The following is a 19,265-nucleotide window of genomic DNA, read 5'->3' as shown; positions in this document are numbered from 1 at the left end:
ATAGTGAGTGGAAAATTGGGCCTGATTACCCAGGGTTCCATTTGGCGAGGTCCATTAAAAAACCTGAATTGTTTGAGTGAATATGCAGTTGTCCAGGACACAGTGTTTGTTTTTGGTTGTGTTGGCTGAAAGTTGTTTTTGCGTTTGCTTATATAACTGGTTGTGTTGTTTGTTTTTCCATCTCGACTTGTTTTAAATCTGTTTGTTTTGTTTACATGGACGTGTAAGACTAAGTAGACACGGCCAACCAATGATAGTCTATTTGCCAACAGTTTTTGTTTAAACCAACTACTTCCAATATTTTCTTTAAGACAAGTTAACCACTTGCTGCTTCGAGCTATGTATTTATGTGCAGATGTCGACACGAAGCAGGAAAAGGAAAACGAATGTGAATCGAAAAAGGAATACCTTCAAAAAATCATGTAAAATCACCTAATAAAAGCCCTCAAAAAGAAAATTCATTTGCCTGAATAATAATCCTTACAATTTCAATAGGGCCTCACGTCTGTCAGTGCCTGTCAGTGCTCGGGCCCTAATAATCAAGACTGAACCGAGCTCCTGCAGGAGCGAGAGAGTGAGAGAGAGAGAGAGAGAGAGAGCGAGAGAGAGGTGCTTCGTGTGTAAAGCTGCACGTTCCGCCAACCTCCGCTGCTCAAGTAACGAGACAGTTTTGAGAATGTAAGAAGTAGAAAGTACAGCTATTTGTGCTCAAATGTAGCGAATAAAAGTTAAAAGTCGTCAGGAAAATAAATACTCAAGTAAAGTACAGAAATGTGAAAAATCTACTTAAGTACAGTAACAAAGTTATTCTACTTTGTTACTTCCCCCCAATGGTAAGTGACTGTGAACATGGGGAATGTTTCCTCCTTCATTCCCTGAATGTCTGTTTAATGTAACTCTGGTGATAAGAACTGAGTCACAGCTTCAACTGTCAGAATCAGGTCCAGTGAGTAGAAGAGTGGAGCTGAACTTTAGATCAGATAAAAAGACTGAGAAGTTAATAAAAACCAGAGTTTATCTCCAATATTCAGCAGGAAATTCTGCACATAACCTTTTAATTGCCCACATCAAACCCTCACGTTACAATCAGGTCATTTCAAAACAACCCCCCCATGATCCTGGCTTTTTATATTAGGGTTGTATATTTTATATTGTAACGTTAAGGTTTGATGTGGGGCAGTTGGATCTCTCTTAATGTGAATAAAACAACAGGATGGGGACAGATCACTTTACTGATCAACACCACTCACTTCCTGCTTCTCACTCTCATGTCACTCAACTCACTCAACTCTTAAATATTAAAATGTGTAAATATTGAAATAATGCATGTGCAAATATAAGTATGTAAATAACTTTTACATACATTTTTTGTAAATTAACATAAACACACGAATTACTTATTTAATTTAACCTTAGATGATTTAAAAACAGTTAAGAAATATTTATAAAAAAGTACTGATTAAGTGGCTTGATGAGACTTTTTGGTTCTCAACTCACTCAACTCTTCAATATTAAAATGTGTAAATATTGAAATAATGTGTAAATATAAGTATGTAAATAACTTCTACATACATTTTTTGTAAATTAACATAAACACACGAATTACTTATTTAATTTAACCTTAGATGATTTAAAAATAGTTAAGAAATATGTATAAAAAAGTACTGATTAAGTGGCTTGATGAGGCTTTTTGGTTCTCAACTCACTCAACTTTTAAATAATAAAATGTGTAAATATTGAAATAATGTGTAAATATAAGTATGTAAATAACTTCTACATACATTTTTTGTAAATTAACATAAACACACGAATTACTTATTTAATTTAACCTTAGATGATTTAAAAAAGTACTGATGAAGTTGCTTGATGAGACTTTTTTTGTTCAAAATCAAAACTTTATTCTCTCCACACACTGTGTTTTACTTTTTGAAGCCATCACCGGAAGCAGTATTGTGATAGGCCGCATGGAGTTCCGGGGCCGGGCAGCAGCAGCAGCGGTACTCGGAGCCTCAGTACTTCCAGTACTTCAGTAGTACTGCTGCGAGTACCGGTGGAAGTACTTGTACCTGCCGTGCACCCGTCGGGCCTGTCGCCGTCATGGAGCTGGACAAAATGGACGAGAACGAGTGGAAGTATCACGGGGAAGGCAACAAGAGCCTGGTGGTGTCCCACGTCCAGGTGAGTGAGCTAAGCTAGCACGAAGCTAACCCCAAGCTAACCCCTCTCCAGCCCCCCCCACCGGGCTGGGGCTTCATGGCCTCCAGCTCGCCGCCGCTGCCGGGGAGAAACTCTGCGGGGAATCTGCGGACATGTTCCCGGAAGAGGTGGACCCGTCCCCCGGCAGGACCTCACCTGCCCTCGGTGCCTTTAGCTCATGTTTGCCGCTGTAGCCTTGAGTTGCTAACCGGGAGCTAAGAGTTCCCATCGGTCCATCCAATGAGAACCGTCCCTCCGCAGGAGCAACAAGTGCCGGAGCAAGTGTCCGGGGATCGGAGTCGTGTCGCCGGCTTGTTTCCACCCAGATAGACCCACCGACCGCGCTGTCATTTTAATGCAAATCACCCACTAGCACAGTGGGAGCTAACTTAGCCGTTAGCATCCCTTCCATCCGGGCGTAGAGAAACTCACACAACCGAGTCTAACCCGGGGTTAACTTTCCCAGGACTGACCCGGGACAGGGGTGATGCGTTCACTGACCACCACCACCATTACCACCACCACCCCCTCGTTCCGGATCAGTGAAAACCAGTTTGTCGGGACTGTGGGAACCGTGTGATTTACGGGACCAGTCTGGACGTGTTGTTATTGAGCAACCGCGGAGTGGAGGTCACATGCGAGCGAGGCAGGGCGTCCCCGGTCCCCTGGCGTCATGGAGCAGAAATGTTCCTGAGCGATGATTCACTGGTTTCAATCAGAGGTGAAGAAATAGATCCTCTGCTGATACACTGTTTATACTGTTCACACACCTTGGAAAAGTTTTACACACACACACACCTTACATTACATGTCATTTAGCAGACGCTTTTATCCAATTAGTGCAACATCAACATCTACGAGGGGCCATGGAGGGGTTCAGGATCCCTAACCCAGGAGAGTGGTCGTCCTCCAACCTTCTTGTTGAAACTTGGAACATTCCTCCTCAGTCTACACCTGATTTCAGTTGAAGTAGTAGTTTGACTTCTTGACCCTCAAGAATGCCAAACATGTAGCTCTAATTGCAGCGCTGAGCTGGAGCTGTCCTTCACATCTGCTGGGGCCCCTGGGCCTCCAAACAGAAATACCAGAGAGAGTCTCCACAAGAGGGTACAAACCCAGAAGAACCAGAATGATAAAGTGCCATGAGTAAGAGCCAATTAAGTGCTACTTAATTGCTAGGTTCAAAGATCTTATTCAAGGTATAGCCGGAAGAGGTGGGTCTATTGTTTGGATCATATATATATATATATAGACAATCAAAGTGTTAAAAGAGCAACTGTCACTTAAAATCAGTGCATTCAACCCCGAGGGTACAAACACAGAACAAGAATAATCAAGAAAGTACAATTTCTTCCAAAATAAAGCAAAACTACAAAGTGCTATGAGTAAGAGCCAATTAAGTGCTACTTAATTGCTAGTTTTAAAGATGTTATTCAAGGTATCGCCGGAAGAGGTGTGTCTTTAGGTTGCGGCGGAAGATTGGTAATACTGGAGCTTGAGACTGTTGTATGGATTAAAGATATCTAGACAATCAAAGTGTTAAAAGAGCAACTGTCTCTTTTAACTTTGCTTTAGTTTGAAAAAAAATGTTAAACATGTAGTTATGGCTCTAATTGCAGCACTGAGCTGAGCTGTCCATCACGTCTGTGGGAGCTGTTCACCCCTCGGGCCAGTTTCCAAACAGAGATACCATAGATTGTCTCAATATATGTTTGAATTTGATCAATTCCTGATAGTACATTACATGACATTTCATTTAGTTGATGCTTCAATCCAAAGCGACTTAAAATCAGTGCATTCAACCCCGAGGGTACAAACCCAGAACAACAAGAATCAAGAAAGTACAATTTCTTCCAAAATAAAGCAGAACTACAAAGTGCTATGAGTAAGATACGATTAAGATACATTTATTTGTCCCAAGTAAGAGCCATTTAAGTGCTACTAAATTGTTAGTTTCAAAATTTGTATTCAAGGTGTAGCCGGAAGTGTTTTTAGTTTGCGGCGGAAGATTGATACTATTGGAGCTTTAGACTGTTGTTTGGATTAAAGATATCTAGACAATCAAAGTGTTAAAGGAGCAACTGTCTCTTTGAACTTTGCTTTAGTTTGAAAAATGTTAAACATGTAGCTATGGCTCTAACTGCACCGCTGAGCTGTCACGTCTCTTTACCCCTCGGGCCAGTTTCCAAGCCGGAATACTTCATGTTGTCGTGAGTTCACTGTTGTCATGATGACCGATCACCCGGCCTTTCAAAGTTAATTAATATTGAACTCATCAAGTGTCCAAATCGCACTATATTCAAAAAATATTAAGATGAACGCTGACTGAGATATTCAAGTCACATACTGACAGATTTCTGGAATTCTAAGAGACACATCAGCCGATATTTATCTGTATCAGACACTTGTTTACTCCTTAATATTTGTATCAGCTTCCGCCTCATAAAACCCAGATGAATCGCTCACTGGTCCCGACCGGCTGCATCGAAGGTGGATGTCCCAGTTCCTGTGTGACTGGTTTGTCTGGTTTCATGTGAACACGTTGATAAAACATCCTGATAACCTTCCTATCAACATCGTCTCAGGTCCATCGCCTTTCCCTAATCTCACCTGAGTGATGACAGGCTCCAAACTGTTTACACAGATCATTGTGCCTGAACCTTCTTTACACAGACACACAAACAGACAGTCCAACACTAGTGTTTGCAGGCCAACAATGGTTTCAGTCAGATTTTCCCCGACTCGCTTCACACTTTGCAGAATGGATTTACGTTTCAAACGCCCTGGACAAACCGTATAAGTATTTACTTCTTAACTCTTCACCGAGCTCCTCTTCTCTTCTTGCAGCTTCCCAGAGTTCTACGTCTGCTCAAGTACCCGGCTGAGGACTGTGAGAACCCACCGCAGGTAAATATCAGTCTGTGTGTTTAAAGCGTTGTCCAAACTCACCACAGCCACCATATCACTCAGCAAAAACATGTTGACGACAAGCACCTGACATATGATTTGGAATTTGACATGTGTGCTTGTTGATCACAGTTTTATTTTAAAATTTGCAAAACAAATTCAGACGCTGGCCCAGTCAAAGCCTGGGTTTGTCTCCTCCAAAGAATTGGTCCTATTGTCACGTGGCAGTTGATCAAGCAACCAGATCAGACATTTAAATAACTATTAGTGATTAAGAAAATATATATTTTAGCATCTATTTGATAGGTTTAGTAGAGAAAAGGTCAGGAAGTGTGTTTGTGGGAAGAAAAGAGGCCTTGACATTGAAAACAGGTTTTCTAGCTGGGGGACAAACTGTGGATGTATGGGGGCGGTGCCTTTACCATAAGGGTCCTTTTGTGCAGGTGGCTGCTGTCTAATGATTCATAAATGTATTAAATATCCTCAACAGCAGGGCTAAATGAGCTAAATCTAATTTCTCCAAAGAGGTTATTTAATAACTGGGTGTATCCTTCACATCGTTACTCATCAGTCAAACCTTCGTGACCTTTTCCGTTCACACGATGAGTTCTTACATCAGCTGTTCTCTCTTATCTCTTTCCATCTTCACATTTTGCCGCAGGTAAAGATCTTCTTGCAGCATCTGACTTGTTTGTTGTGAGGACTCAACCCCCCCCTGTCCCGCCTCTCATTCTTAGACTCTCTCTCCTCATGTTTGTTCTTGTGCCTGTGATCACTGGGGTTACCAGTCTGCCACATTCTTGATGTCTGTGTCAAAACTATCGTATCCAAACCACACCCATGCAACAGAAGCATCCCTTTTATTGAATGAAATAACAGAAACTCAGCTTAAAAATGTTGCTTCACACATGGCTGCACAGGGCGTTCCCATATACACCCTTACAGGTAGTAGTATTAAACCCAGCTGTCAACAGGCCCGTGTGGTGTGAGAACTGCCAGTGATCCCAGTGACGTACGTGAGACTGGTTGAGCTTTGACTGGTGTTTAGGTTCAGGTTCATGCCTGTTAACAGTAGAAATAGGAACTGTTTGCAGAAACAAAAGCAGAGGAACAGTTTTTCCTCAAAGCTTGTGAAATAACAAGCTCCCAAAATATGTGTTTACTTTACTGCTGTAATGTTAACAAACCTGTTCCTGGTTGGTCTGTGTGGAGTTTGCATGATCGCCCCATGTCCGCGGCTGTTTCCTCTGAGTACTCCTCTCCAAAAAATATATATAAGCCCATATGAAACAACATTTGAACCTCCTATATCTAGATTTTTATTTGGATCTGCACCAAATTGCACACACTCATAGATATCAGTCCCCTTATAAATGCCAACAAATACTACAGTGTTTATTTTGTAATAGTTAAAACAAACTAGAATAATTGTAGTAAATCTGGATCCTGTAGCTCTGGAGTCAGTCAAACCTGCAGACTGATGACGGAAGGAAAAGAATTCCTGAAGAGGGAAAATCTAGAAAGCTTCCTGACTCATTTGTTAGAAGATGACGTCTGTATTAGTCAGACTCTTTATCCAACCAGGAAGAGAAAACCTGTCAATGAACACAAGCCTGTTAATCAAGACCCAGTGACACTGAGGACTTTGTGATCTTCCTTGTGAGCTTCGAGTGGAAACATAAGTCCACTTCTCTGTCAACATGTGATCCGGAGTCTCAGATCCGGTTGTGACTTGCCGGTTACCTGTGTGTGTTTGTCCTGCAGACACCTGAGCAGGCCTTCAGGCAGATCCAGAACGTTGTTGACTTCAGCTCCAACGTGATGAGCAGCCTCCTGGGAGAGAAGTTCATCCACAGCGGGGTAAGGCTCTGTTTGCTGTCATTCAGGTTTTAAATCCTTCTCCTTTGTCTGAGTTTTAACTAACAAAACACTGAATGAGTTCCATGGGTTTAGCCTCCTGCTCCCACGTTACTCTCTCTGGGGAAAAACAAATCAATAGATGCAGCACAAACTGAGATATGAGATTGTTTTTCTATTCGTCTTTCTCGTCAAAAACATTTCTCACAGCTCCTCCTGGAACCATGAAGAGCTTGAGTTGAGTTTTTCATTTTGGCTGTTTCCCTCCTCGGGACCTGTGAGGTGGAGTTCCTCTTTAAAACTGAAACAAACAAGACAAGTAATGAACAAACACATGCAGCTGCCGGACGAGAGACTAAAACACACAGAGAGACGAAGGATTCTGTAATACTGCAAAGAAGCAAACACGTCTTTCATGTAGAGCATCAGAGGCTGTGGAATCTTTCTCTGGGATCTATCCGCCAGTCTGATGGTATCAGAGATATGAGATACGACTTTATAACCAGGGTGCACACTTCTTACGTCTTTGTCCGAGTGGAAATCTGCATTTTTCACTTCAAATATAATTAACAAAGGTAAAAAAAGAGACTTCACGTGTAGGTAGTTACAGAAAGATGAAGGAAGAATAGCAGGCCCGTTAAATTCACTCAAGCCTGTGCTCAAACAAAGATGTTTGTCTAAATTAAAAAAATAAAAGACGAGTGAGAAACATAACTGAGCTTGCAGATGTAATTTTCCCTAAACTTATTTTACAAATTAAAACTCTGGGCTGTTTTTGTGAAATCTTGATTGCATTTAATGAAAAAACAACAGTTGTGCATAATGTCTTTTTAAACCTCAGGGTTATCCAGTTGGAAAAATATAACCTGTTCAGAGCTCGGAGATAAACAAGATTTCTTGCGTCACAAATTTCCCCCAAAACACAGTGAGTTAGTGTCGAGGTCTGAAGAGTTGGAGCACATGAGCATCATTCTCCGAGTCTAATTTTAGTTTTGTTTCTAAACTGGACGTCGGAGGTTTTTACGGCTGAATTTATGATTCTGTCACGCAGAGGTTCTTAATGTGGCGTATGTGGACACGTGACGATAGTTAAAAGATTCTGAATCTGTATCTGATGCTGACTGATGAATGTGATTGTTATTATCTGAATGATTTGCTTGTACTCTACGGGAGGTTTTTATCGCAGCTGTTCACTTCAGTGGCAGCAGCAGCTTCCTGAGCCGACATCCCACTGCTGCTGCAACACTATCAGCTGTTCACTGTGTTTTACATACAGACGATAACAGAAACAAAGGCAGATGTTCTGACTTCCTTTCTCTACAGGAAGTGGTCAAACTGCCGCTGGAGTTCGTACGGCAGCTGTCAATCAGAGTTCAGCATCAAAGACCAGGTGAGATGGGTTTTAATCTTTCCTGTGGGAAGCATTTGGTTTTTAAATCTGTTGAATGACCAGTTGGATTGTGTGTGTGTGTTTGTGTGTGTGTGTGTGTGTGTGTGTCAGCGATGCGCTGTGATAAGGTGATGGACATCTACAGCGGCTGTGCTCTCTGTCTGCCCAACCTGACGTCTCCAACTCTGCACCAGCCAACACACACTCTTCCCCTCTGCATTGAGATCAAGGTACACACACACACACACACACACACTCTCACCAGAAGTCCTGAGCTAAGTGTAAGTGTTGCTCAGCAGCTGATTTGTGCGTTTGTTCTCTTTTCAGCCTAAATGTGGCTTCCTGCCGTCCTCCAAACATGTCAGCAAAGACATCAAGACTAAAGTGTGTCGCTTCTGCATGCACCAGCACGACAAGGTAACTATAACAACAGTACAAAAATATTGTCCAACTAATCATACTTTAGGCCAACTAGATATGACCCCCCCCCCCCTCTCTGTCTCTCAGGTGGCCCGTGGGAAGTGGAAGAGACGCAGCCTGTACTGTCCTCTCGACCTGTTCTCAGGGTGAGATTACTGCACAGACTATTGTTACCATCAACACTGCTGCATTATGAAAAGTCACAGGAACAATCAGGAAGAGTTTTGCAACACAATGAGGAAAGTTTACGTTTGAAAAATGTGGAAACAGTAGAAGTTCCTGATTGTTTGTTAGGAAACGTTTAAAATGTTTCTCGTTTCCTTCACGTTTGTTTGTCTGGTCACTGCAGGTGATGTAAACTTGCACATGTTGTAGTTGTTAGACGACTTGAGAAACACTTTCTACTTGTAACTCCTCAGTGTAGATTCAGCTCCTGATAGAAATCTGACTGTTCTGCATCTGAACACAAAGTTCTCTGGTTTCTGTTGATCAGGAACAGGCAGAGAATGCAGTTTGCCATCAGACAACTTATAGAAGAACCTCAGAACAACTTCAAAATCTTCAAGGTGAGACACAACCACAGCCTCAGTCCTACTCTGTGTAATGTGACACCTTTTGTGTGTTTGTATCACAACATCCAGCTCCATTTACAACACAATCAATTAATACAGCCATTGATTGTAAAGGAGAGATTCACAAGTTTTAAAATGATTTTTAAATGACCATTAAAACAGAAACACTGCTCTAGTTCACAATTCCTCCTGTTCATACTGGGAATTAACCTGTAAACTAAAAGGTGACTGTATGTTTAAGAATGAATTTAAGAGTTTTTTAAACAACGCAAAAATTATGATACTGATGTTTCTGCCGATAAAAAATCCTTTTTGACAAAGAAATATAATTGAGTTTTGATATTTCATAGCTTAACAATCAACTTTATCATAAACAACCATAAATACAAAGAAAATTCAAATGTAACCAGATATAAAGAACATATTTCTATGCACAATCTAAACATGAATGCACATTTCTGCACAATTTATTCTGTTGAAGTTTTCATATCAGCAAAGATAAACACGATACTGATGTCAGTGAACGGCTCATATTGACAAATACATCAACCAACCATTTAATGGATCAGGCTCCAGTTGAAATGCAAGTTTCTTATTTTTAATATATCTCTGAAACTCTGAGTGAACCTGAATTCCACAAAGTCAAACTTTAGAAGATACTGACGTTCTCGTCTCACTCAGACGGCTCAGAACGAGGAATGTGGATTTTGTCCCCATCACATAAATCTCTTTGAAAGCCATTTAGAAGGAATCTTCAGTTGTTGGTTTGAACCAAGGAGCAACAGAACCCAGTTTAAAACAAAAAGCTCTCAGTGAAAGATTCTGCCAACGGCAAGAGACAAGTTACAGAATTCTTACGGCCGTGACGACGTGTGATCTCTGCTCCAGAGCGACTCTTTGAAAGGTTTTTATATCTTAGATGAGCCCAGACGTCTCCACATCTCTGTTTGAGATCTCAAGTTGCTGCAGGTGTGAACCAGAGGTGTAAAAAGTACTGAAATAATGTACTCAAGTAAAAGTACCTTTACTTTGATGACATTTTACTTAAGTACAAGTAAAAGTACCCATCTAAAAATCTACTCAAGTAAAAGTAAAAAGTAGTTCATTTAAACTGTACTTTAAGTAAAAGTTACTTAGTTACTTCCAACAGCTTGATGGGGGCCGCTCTTATATAGTCCAAAAAGGGACAATGGGTCATAAATCCAATCCAAAAACAGTTATTTTTAATTAAAGGAGATCTTTACAAATTTAAGTGCAATGACATTAAACATGCCAAACATTAAACATTTAACATGTCGACACAACAGTTTACAACTTTTGGGATTACATGTCAAGTTCAGTTAATTTCATAGTTTTAAGGTGGAAAGTGAGAATGAAAGACTTAACTTGTTTTTTAGAGAAAACTTTATCCATCACTACCCCTTGCCTTAAACTGTACTTCATATGTATCATTATTACTAAAATAGATGTTTTTTTTATTTTGTTTTATTATTGCTAATTTTGCGTGTTTATTTATTTATACCCTGCAAACAGAAGCCACAACCACAACAAATCAAAGTTGATACATTTATTTTGAAATGGTTTCTTTTATTTTGAAAAGACACCACTGCAGTGAGACTTGCCTTGCGACTTGAACTATGTTTTTTCTTTTACTCAGTAACGGCTGTAATTTCCAATGTAGCGAAGTACAATACTTCAGTCAAAATCTACTTAAGTAAAAGTAAAATTACCCATTTCAAAAACTACTCAAAAAATTACAAAGTACACAAAAAAACTACTCAATTACAGTAACGTGAGTAAATGTGGTTCGTTACTTTACATCTCTGGTGTGAACAGATGTTGTGAAAAGTGTAAATACTTAGAGAACAACTTCTGATCCTCTTCACTTTGGGATGATTGTTTCAAGGTGAGTACAGAACCACAGTCTGAAAACCTGTCTGTGTGTCTTCAGGGCGGTCAGTGCATTTACAGTAGTAAAGAAGGAAGTGACGACTCCTTGGACCTGAACTCTCTGCTGCATCAGCTCAGACCGTACTTCATGTACGGAAACAACCGAATCATCAGTCACGTGACCGGCAAGGCTGTTCTCAACGACTTCATCCAGGTACATCCACACGCAGACACTACCACACACACTGTGCATCGTTTGAGCCTGTGGAAAACACAACTCTCTCTCTCTCTCTCTGTAGGTCCTGGTGAACGCCCTGCTGAGTGGTGGTGGAGGAGGAGGGCACGGCGGGGGGGTGGCGGACAGATGTGGAGAGGGGCGGAGCTTCTGTGAAGCCAGTCTCTTCAACAAGGAGAGGATTCGTCACGGTCAGAACCTGCTTCTCTACCATCTGATAGATTTGTGTGTGGCCAGGTCACAGTGAGTGAACTAAGCTGGTCAATTATTAGTTTGTTAATACTTTTAATTTAAATGTTGAGTCAGTTTTATTTATTTTGTTCTACGTTTAGAAATCAAACCCGTCGGCTGCAATAAGAAAAAAAACAAGCAAACACAAAAATATTCTTTAACACAAGTAGTTAGAGCTGCAACGACAGAAAAAAATGATTTACTACTATTTTCAAACTCGATAAATGATTTCCTCTAATTTTTAAAAGAATAATTTGAAGATTTTTATTATTTTTAGCTTTTTGTTGTTTTGCTAGCCAAATAGTTTTTGACTTTTGGATTCTTTGGATGATGATGATGACAAAATGATGAATCAATATATTGAGAAAACAATCATCAGAACAATTAGTGAGGAAATAAGTTAGTTACAGCAGTTACCATCAGTATTTACATTCATGTTTGTTATCTTCATACATGCACATGAGTAAACAGCAGATAACCCCCCCCCCAGGATGTGTATTGCATGCATGCTCACATGTGTTTTGTTTACAGACCAGTCCAACAGGTCTATGTGCTGCTTGTTGGTCCCTTATACAAAGGTTTTCTTTGTGCTGTTGCTTCCTTTCAATATGCTTGTAGTTAGAAAGAAGCATTTGTGTCTTTTCAGCTCAAACATTTAGGTCATGATGTCTGAATTTGTTCTGTGTGGGTGGGTGTGTGTGTGTGTGTGTGTGTGTGTGTGTGTGTAGGCTCTCAGGATTTAAACAGCAACAGCGTCCTGTCCCGGATTCTTCAGACTCAGATGTTGGACTCGCTGAACATTGAAGGTCTTCATCCTTTGTATCGTAGAGTGGAGCAACATCTGCAGGACTTCCCCAAGGAGAGGTAGGACACGCCGAGGCCCAGAGGAGAAACGCTGCTGATTGAACTCACTGGTCTCTGACCTCACTTCCTGGTCTCTGACCTCACTTCCTGTCTGTCTGTGTCAGAACTCGTCTGCAGGTGGACGGGCCGTACAACGAGGCCTTCCTGGAAACGCTGCAGAAATGTCCGGCTGAGGACGACGGCTCCGTGGAGTACGCCGCTGCCAAGGTTAGACTGGATTCAAATGATCCCAGTTATTCCAGTGGCTGAGTCACAGAGGAAACTGTGACAGTGTCAGCTGACTGTGTGTCTGAGGATGTTAATGCTGCTGAAATCATCAGTGCAAACGCTGGGTTGTGTTTCCTTACAACGGTTTTCCTGCTCATTTTCAATCTTAATGCTTAAAAAATGTTTCATTTGGCTGAAGTGGAAAAGTTGATGTATCGATGGAAGCAAAATGCAGCAGTGCAGCGGACACAGACTTTGAAAATGAATCACAACCAGCATGAAGCGTTTGATTCCCTCACATTAATACTTGAACCAAATATAAAAGTCCTATTTATATGTATTTATATTTCATGCTTTCCACATAGCTTTCACAGTTGTAGAGTTTTGACTGTTAACTTGTTTTTAACACCTGAACAGACTCAAAACAGAAAGATAAAACCCTCCTGTATGTTCTGACTCCAGGTTCATCAGTACCGCGTTGCCATGACAGCCAAGGACTGCTCCATCATGGTGGCCTTGGTGCCGAGCCCTGAGGAGGAAGAGGAGGATGACGATGAAGGGTGAGTCTAGTTTTGTCAGAAGTATTTCATTATCTGTTTTGTCGTGGAAAAAGTCGATTTAGAATCACAAAGAGCCGGAGCTGAGATCTTGAAACTGCTTTTGTCCAAAAAGTAATGATGCGGTTTATGATTCTGCTTGTAGTACCTGATTATATCCACCAGGTAGAGCCGGGCGTTAGAGGCCCTTCCTCCTGTTCTCTAACCCTCCTCTTCCTCTTCTCCTAGTCTCTCCGGTCAGACGTGGCTCCGAGACTTCCATTCAACCAGACCTCCCGCCTTCTCCTACTCCGTCTCCATTCTGGATCTGGACCCGAAGCCGTTCGACGCCATCCCGTGCCAGCTGCGCCTGGACCAGAGGATCGTCTCCTGCTACCTGAGGACCGGGGGGGCGCTGCCGAAGGCCTCTCTGCAGCCGCTGCCGGACATCTACACTGCTGCAGAGAGGGACGACTGCACGCTGCTGTTCCACCCGGTGTGAGGGCCACCGAGGAGGAGCCAGGCGACACTACAGGAGACAAAGATATCGGACACCACACTGATGCCTGGAACAGAGACGCCATGTTGATCCCAGAGGTGGAGAAGAGTCAAGGAGCAGAGCTGTTTATTCACTGCAGCCCTTCCTCCTCCTCTTCCTCACTCAGACCATGTTGTATCAACCCTCTGGTTCCTGCTGCTCAGCAACAAAAGAAATCTAAAGCAAGTTGCAGCTAAATCACCGGAAAAACGACAAGCAGATGCATTTAGTTTCCAGATCTTTTGTGATGTTGTGGCAGTTTGACATTTTACTCCTGATCCGAGGTCACTGCTCCGTTCTGCCACAACTCGCATCGACTGGAAACCTCGTACGAAGCATGGCTCTCTCTCTCTTTCGATGACAAAAGTGGAGATTAAAGGACAGGTTCACAGTCCAAGTCTTTAAAACAAAAATCAGGCGTCCATATTGAAACAGCGACTGGTTTTCCTGCTGTGATTAATTCCACTTGTCGTTAAGAGATCTTCTCCTTTCTGCACTTTCAATGTACATAAGTGATGAGGTGCAGAATCCACGACTGCAGAAACAAAGGTTTATTTTACATTTTTACAAATAAAGTTGGTATTTTCTCAAGTCAGATCTTAACAGTGTTTCCCACAGATTGTTAATCTATGAGGAGCGTGGATGTTTATGAATGTTTTTAAAGGAAACCAAAGAAGTGAGAGAGAGAGCCAGCCAGTGGGGCGGAGAGAGTTTATATTGTTATGAGAAGTGTGAAAAGTTTATTGGATCATTATGAAACTGTGGTAGGAGAAATTAGACCCAGTTAGCTGCCGCAGTCAAAGTTATCAGTGGGAAACACTGGTTTGATACTTTGGTTATAAAATCAAATGAGGGTTAGGACAGTTATCAAATGGGTTTAGTTCTGGATGCATTGATTTTAGTTCGGTTAGTTTTCCAGCTTTTGTGTTCTGGAAGTGTTTCCTTGTTGAACTGTGGTGCAGCGGTTGTAACACAGAGAGGGAATTTTATTCTGAAAAGGGAGAAACTTTGACAAATATCAATATGTGTGGTTTGTTTTGACACAAACTGCTGAAGCCTCGACAGTCTGTGGATTCTGACGCACATCGGGATCAGATCTCTAAACCGACAATATGAACGGGATGATTACAGCCGAGGAAACCGCGGCTTCACTCTCACACGGACGCCCGAGTAGAAGGAACCTGTCCTTTAACCTCCTGCTGCTTTTGTAGAGCTTTGATGATGTCATTTCCTGAATGTAGGTGGGTGGGCGGGCCGGAATGTGGGTCCAGGTTGTTAACAGAATCACAAGTTACCATGGTTACAGAGGAAAACATGGTGGATCTGACTGCCAAACAGTCTCAGCAGCTGAGATGGTGTTTTTTATTTTTATAATTCATAACTCTTTTTATTTTCACGTTGGAGTTTTTCAGTCCAACAACTCACATCAACTCAAACTAACTCATGAGACAGCTGCTTGGTCGCGTCACATCGGAGAAGGAAATTGTTAAAGCAACACTATGCAACTTTTAAAACCTCCAAACAGCAGCTTAGTGACTGTGATTCAGGAGAAAGTTTCCTCATCACCCAGTAACCATGAGTGGGTTCGATCTCCTGTGAGAAGAACTGACAGAACCACAGCTTCTACTGTCAGATTCAGCTCCAGTGAGTCGAGGAGTGAAGCTGAACTGATGATCAGTTATTAAAAACATAGAAGTTATTAAAAACCTGAGTTCAAACCCCAAAACTCAGCAGGAAACTGTTAAAATGTGAAGAATTCTAAACAGTTTAGTGGATTTGTTGCAGCAGCAGGTCCAGGAAGCAGAGGATCATGGGTAATATCAGTTCAGTGAGTGGGTTACACAAAGCCAAAAACAGAATGAATCCATGTGTTGGCTGCAGGGGGCGCTGTTGCTCAGTTAAAGTTGCATAGTGTTGCTTGAAGGGTTCGGAACAAACTGAAGACGTCACAGGAGAAATTGTGAAGGTGTTTTTTTTAATATTTCACAAACTAAACAATTTTATTAATCAAGGAAATAATCAGATTAATTGATAATAAACCGTTAGTTTCAGCCGTTGATGAGACGAAGTGACGACGAAGCAGGTGAAGAAGCTGAGGTCTGAAAGTGCTGAGTCATCGCAGCTTCTCTGCCTGGTTCTTCATCATCATCATCATCCTCAGTGGCCGGGACAGTGACCGTCTCCTTTTGACTGATGTGACTCTAACGAGGGTTTTCAAGCAGAGCAGGGGACCGAGAGCAGAGGATTCTGGGTAACTGAGGGTCAGACTGCTGCTCTGCTGGTTGTTGTGCCATAAGTGGCTTGTTGTGTGTCTATTTTGTCCATGTGCCTAAATGTTCTGGTGGGACTGGAGGACGAGGGTTGTGTGTGTGTGTGCGAGTGTATTTTTAAAACGCTCACTTTGTTGCGGGCGGCGTTCCCAGCTGAGGTCAGAGGTCAACGCAACCTTGACGCTCCACGATGCGTTCAGGGACGCTGGGAGGTTTCTGAGGACGCTGACGGAGACTTACAGCTGTTTGATGATTGTTGACGGGGTGTTTTCTGCGGGGGGGGGGGTGAGGGACTTTTCTCGTCCAGATTATTGCAAGTCTTCTCTGTGTCGGGTAGAAACTCCTCTGAAACCAGCAGCGCCCGAGGAGGCTTCAGATAATCTGGTAACACTTGACTTCAGTTCCTCTGGTTCCACTCTCCAGCCTCCGTCACCTCCGTCAGCCAATCACACTACAAGACTGAAACCCCCCCCACACTCCACTCCAAGCCTTAGACGTGTTTTCTGGAAACTGTCGGCTGCTCTGTTCAATCCAAACACTAAACACACAGATTTTAGTTTCAGCTCCACCCAACACCGGACTGAAATCCCACCGGCCACGTTTCCCTCTGAGGTCCGAAGGCTGGAGAGTGAAACCGAACCAACCGCTGATGGTTCTGTTGAAGACGCGTCAGGCAGCCGACGAGGTCTGGACACGTTTAAACTGCTGGATGGAGACATGGGTTTTGGTTTGAGTCATTTTGAAACTCGATCAAAAAGAGAGTTAAAGTTGTGGGACGAGGATTCACTGCAGAGAGTTAAACTTACTGTACGTTAATAACGACAGGAAACATTGAAGTAGTTTTATTTATCTCTAACAACACAAGGCCTCTACATTCACGAGTGCTTTTTATTTATCGCAGCAAAGTTTTAGGTCAAACGCTCGAAACACTTTGCAGGTGCTGGTAAAAAGAATTAATCTTTTGTTCTTCGTTAACACAACAAAGTTTCAACTACAAACTCATCCAGAAGTGCTTGCACGTCAATGTGGCCTAAAAGAAAAAGGACAAATGATGGTTGGACCGCAGCTATCAATTATTTTTACAATTGACACAAAATTCTCTGAAGTCTTAACGTTTTTAGACTCGAGAAGCTGAAACTTATCGAGAATTATCGTACGAAACATTTCCAGATAGTTGAAGCTTTAAAGATTCCCTGTGTAGAAGTGTTTTCATCTTTTTCAGCAACTCCCACGTGAAATAAACATATTTTCTTAACCATAAATCACTGACAAGCTTTTAAAAAAAAACAAAGGTTCGTTTTAGTTTCAACATTTAAAATTTGAATCATTCTCAAAGCATTTCCAACAAAGTAAACATAAATGTTGGGTCTACTTTGTGATGAAAGATTCCTTCTGGATCCTCAACAGCTTTTGACAAGATCTCATCTCAAGGTTCAATCCCAGGCTTTAATCTGTTGAAATGTAAATATCACACTTTGACGTTATTCTGTTAAAAACTGAAATAGCAAACTAAACCAAACTAAAAAAACCTTGAGACACAATATTACCTAACGTTCTTTTTGTCAACTGCTGTTTCCGAGTTCAGGAAGAAACTCAAACATCGAACCTTAAAACGACCTTCTGGGTTTTTAAAAGATCGTCGGGGATTTAATGCAGCGATAAAACTAAGAGAGAAGATTCTAGAGAAAACAAAGTGTCCAGACCTCCGTCAGGTGAGCTGGGCTCTGATTGGTCGCTCGTCGCTGCCTTGAGGTGCGTGAACATCACAGCACTGTGAAACCTACAGACTCCTGAATAACGCTGTGTGTGTAAATAGCTGAGAGAAGAGAACTATTTGAAAATACAAAGGCGACTCTGCTGTTTGGCATTTTGTATTTAAATTATTTATTTTTGTAGATTCTGACCAATGAGCTCTGCTGATACAGTCGTGACAGTCGAGCTCTTTCTATTGAATAAAGATTTCTAAGAGACTAAACCAGCGCTTTGTGTGTTTACTGACCTGTGTGTGTGTGTTTACACTAGAAAATGAAAAAGCTTGTAAACATTCAAACTAGTTTCTTTATTTGCTGCAGATCTTTTTGTGAATCTCTGGAACGTAAGGATAATGGTCTGGAAACAGTTTTTTTTAATTGAACTGCTTCCTCTGGTGTGAGTCACATGACCTGGGAGAGGCTGACCGCTCTGATCACAGACTCCATGGCAGCTTCAGGTCCCAGAATCCTCAGCATGCTCTGGAAGGCCTCTGCAGCGCCACCTACAGCCTGAGAGGGGAACAACTGCAGCGCTGCAGAGACACAGAAACAATTTTGTTTAATCAACAATCCAAAACCTAGAATACAGGTTATAATTTGAAATGAAATCCTGAATTTCACAAATTTTCTGACACTCAAATCATTAAGAATCATAAGTTGCAGCATAAAATATCGCAGTGGCTCAACAAATCTAGACATCCTGGGAGGGTCTGAAGATTTAGATTTATTTAATTATCATTTGTTTCATTAACTGCCTTTTGGGTATCATTAAGGAAATTATAATTATTTTAGCATAAATCTGTGATATGAAAAAAGTGAAGTGGTCTGATAATTCCTGGATGCAGTGAACTGACGGTATCAGTATGTTCAGGTGAACTCCCAGAGGAGCATCTCACCTTTCTCTGGGATCTTTGTCAACAGGTTGATTTTAGGAGTGACTCCACCCTCTCTGGAAACTTCCACCGGCCAATGAATGGACAGGACGCAGCTACGAATCAAAACAAACAGGGAAAAATAATTCTTCACCACAAAATAAAAAAGAAGCTGTCGGCTTATTTGTGAGGATATTAAATAGATTGGACTACACATGGGTTGTGTGTATGAAATATGAATAATTTACTTGATGAATAAAGAGATGGTTATTTACCCAGGGAGCTCGGGGCGATTTAAGTTCATGACCTCTGACCTGCAGCCTCCAGGGAGGGACACGACGGACGGGTACTTCTCCTGTAGAGAGTTTTAATCACATAAATTCATAGAGTTTGAACATCGTCACTTTCTGTCAACAGGTCTGATCTGGAGTCAGCAGGATCATCACAGGTCAAATAATGTGAAGAGTTTCCTTTGGATCCTAAAATAATAAAGTTATATTCTACAAAATGTTAAAGAATTCTCTGTGTT

The 19,265-nt window shown here is 41.7% G+C and overlaps 2 protein-coding genes across 2 annotated transcripts in view; one reads left to right on the top strand and one right to left on the bottom strand.

Moving 5' to 3' along the window:
• Window positions 1–1,997: 1,997 nt before the first annotated feature.
• ippk (inositol 1,3,4,5,6-pentakisphosphate 2-kinase) lies at window positions 1,998–16,372 on the top strand. Its single transcript, XM_061069616.1, has 14 exons — window positions 1,998–2,178; window positions 5,044–5,103; window positions 6,868–6,963; window positions 8,284–8,350; window positions 8,462–8,580; window positions 8,678–8,767; window positions 8,858–8,916; window positions 9,264–9,336; window positions 11,294–11,446; window positions 11,532–11,658; window positions 12,427–12,562; window positions 12,667–12,769; window positions 13,232–13,329; window positions 13,555–16,372. The coding sequence occupies exons 1-14, from the start codon at window positions 2,098–2,100 to the stop codon at window positions 13,805–13,807; spliced, it is 1,515 nt and encodes a 504-aa protein (XP_060925599.1). The 5' UTR covers window positions 1,998–2,097; the 3' UTR covers window positions 13,808–16,372.
• A 1,601-nt stretch (window positions 16,373–17,973) lies between these two features.
• The window catches only part of cenpp (centromere protein P), a 72,109-nt gene continuing 70,817 nt past the window's right edge, over window positions 17,974–19,265 (bottom strand). Inside the window, exons 7-9 of the mRNA XM_061069617.1 lie at window positions 19,012–19,091; window positions 18,761–18,852; window positions 17,974–18,397 (exon numbers count right to left, since the gene is read on the bottom strand). Of these exons, the coding sequence (XP_060925600.1) occupies window positions 18,267–18,397; window positions 18,761–18,852; window positions 19,012–19,091 (303 nt within the window). The 3' untranslated portion in view covers window positions 17,974–18,266. The remainder of the gene's footprint in view (window positions 18,398–18,760; window positions 18,853–19,011; window positions 19,092–19,265) is intronic.

This window comes from Limanda limanda, chromosome 4, assembly GCF_963576545.1.
Source record: "Limanda limanda chromosome 4, fLimLim1.1, whole genome shotgun sequence".
Taxonomy (NCBI): domain Eukaryota; kingdom Metazoa; phylum Chordata; class Actinopteri; order Pleuronectiformes; family Pleuronectidae; genus Limanda; species Limanda limanda.
Note: the sequence above shows the minus strand (reverse complement) of the source record. Positions and strands in the feature narration are given on the sequence as shown.

Coding starts and splice junctions, on each gene's coding strand:
- ippk (XM_061069616.1), top strand. CDS start 2,098: ATGGAGCTGGACAAAATGGACGAGAACGAGTGGAAGTATCACGGGGAA. Junction 8,768..8,857: donor GCATGCACCAGCACGACAAG/GTAACTATAACA, acceptor TCTGTCTCTCAG/GTGGCCCGTGGGAAGTGGAA. Junction 12,770..13,231: donor TGGAGTACGCCGCTGCCAAG/GTTAGACTGGAT, acceptor TTCTGACTCCAG/GTTCATCAGTACCGCGTTGC.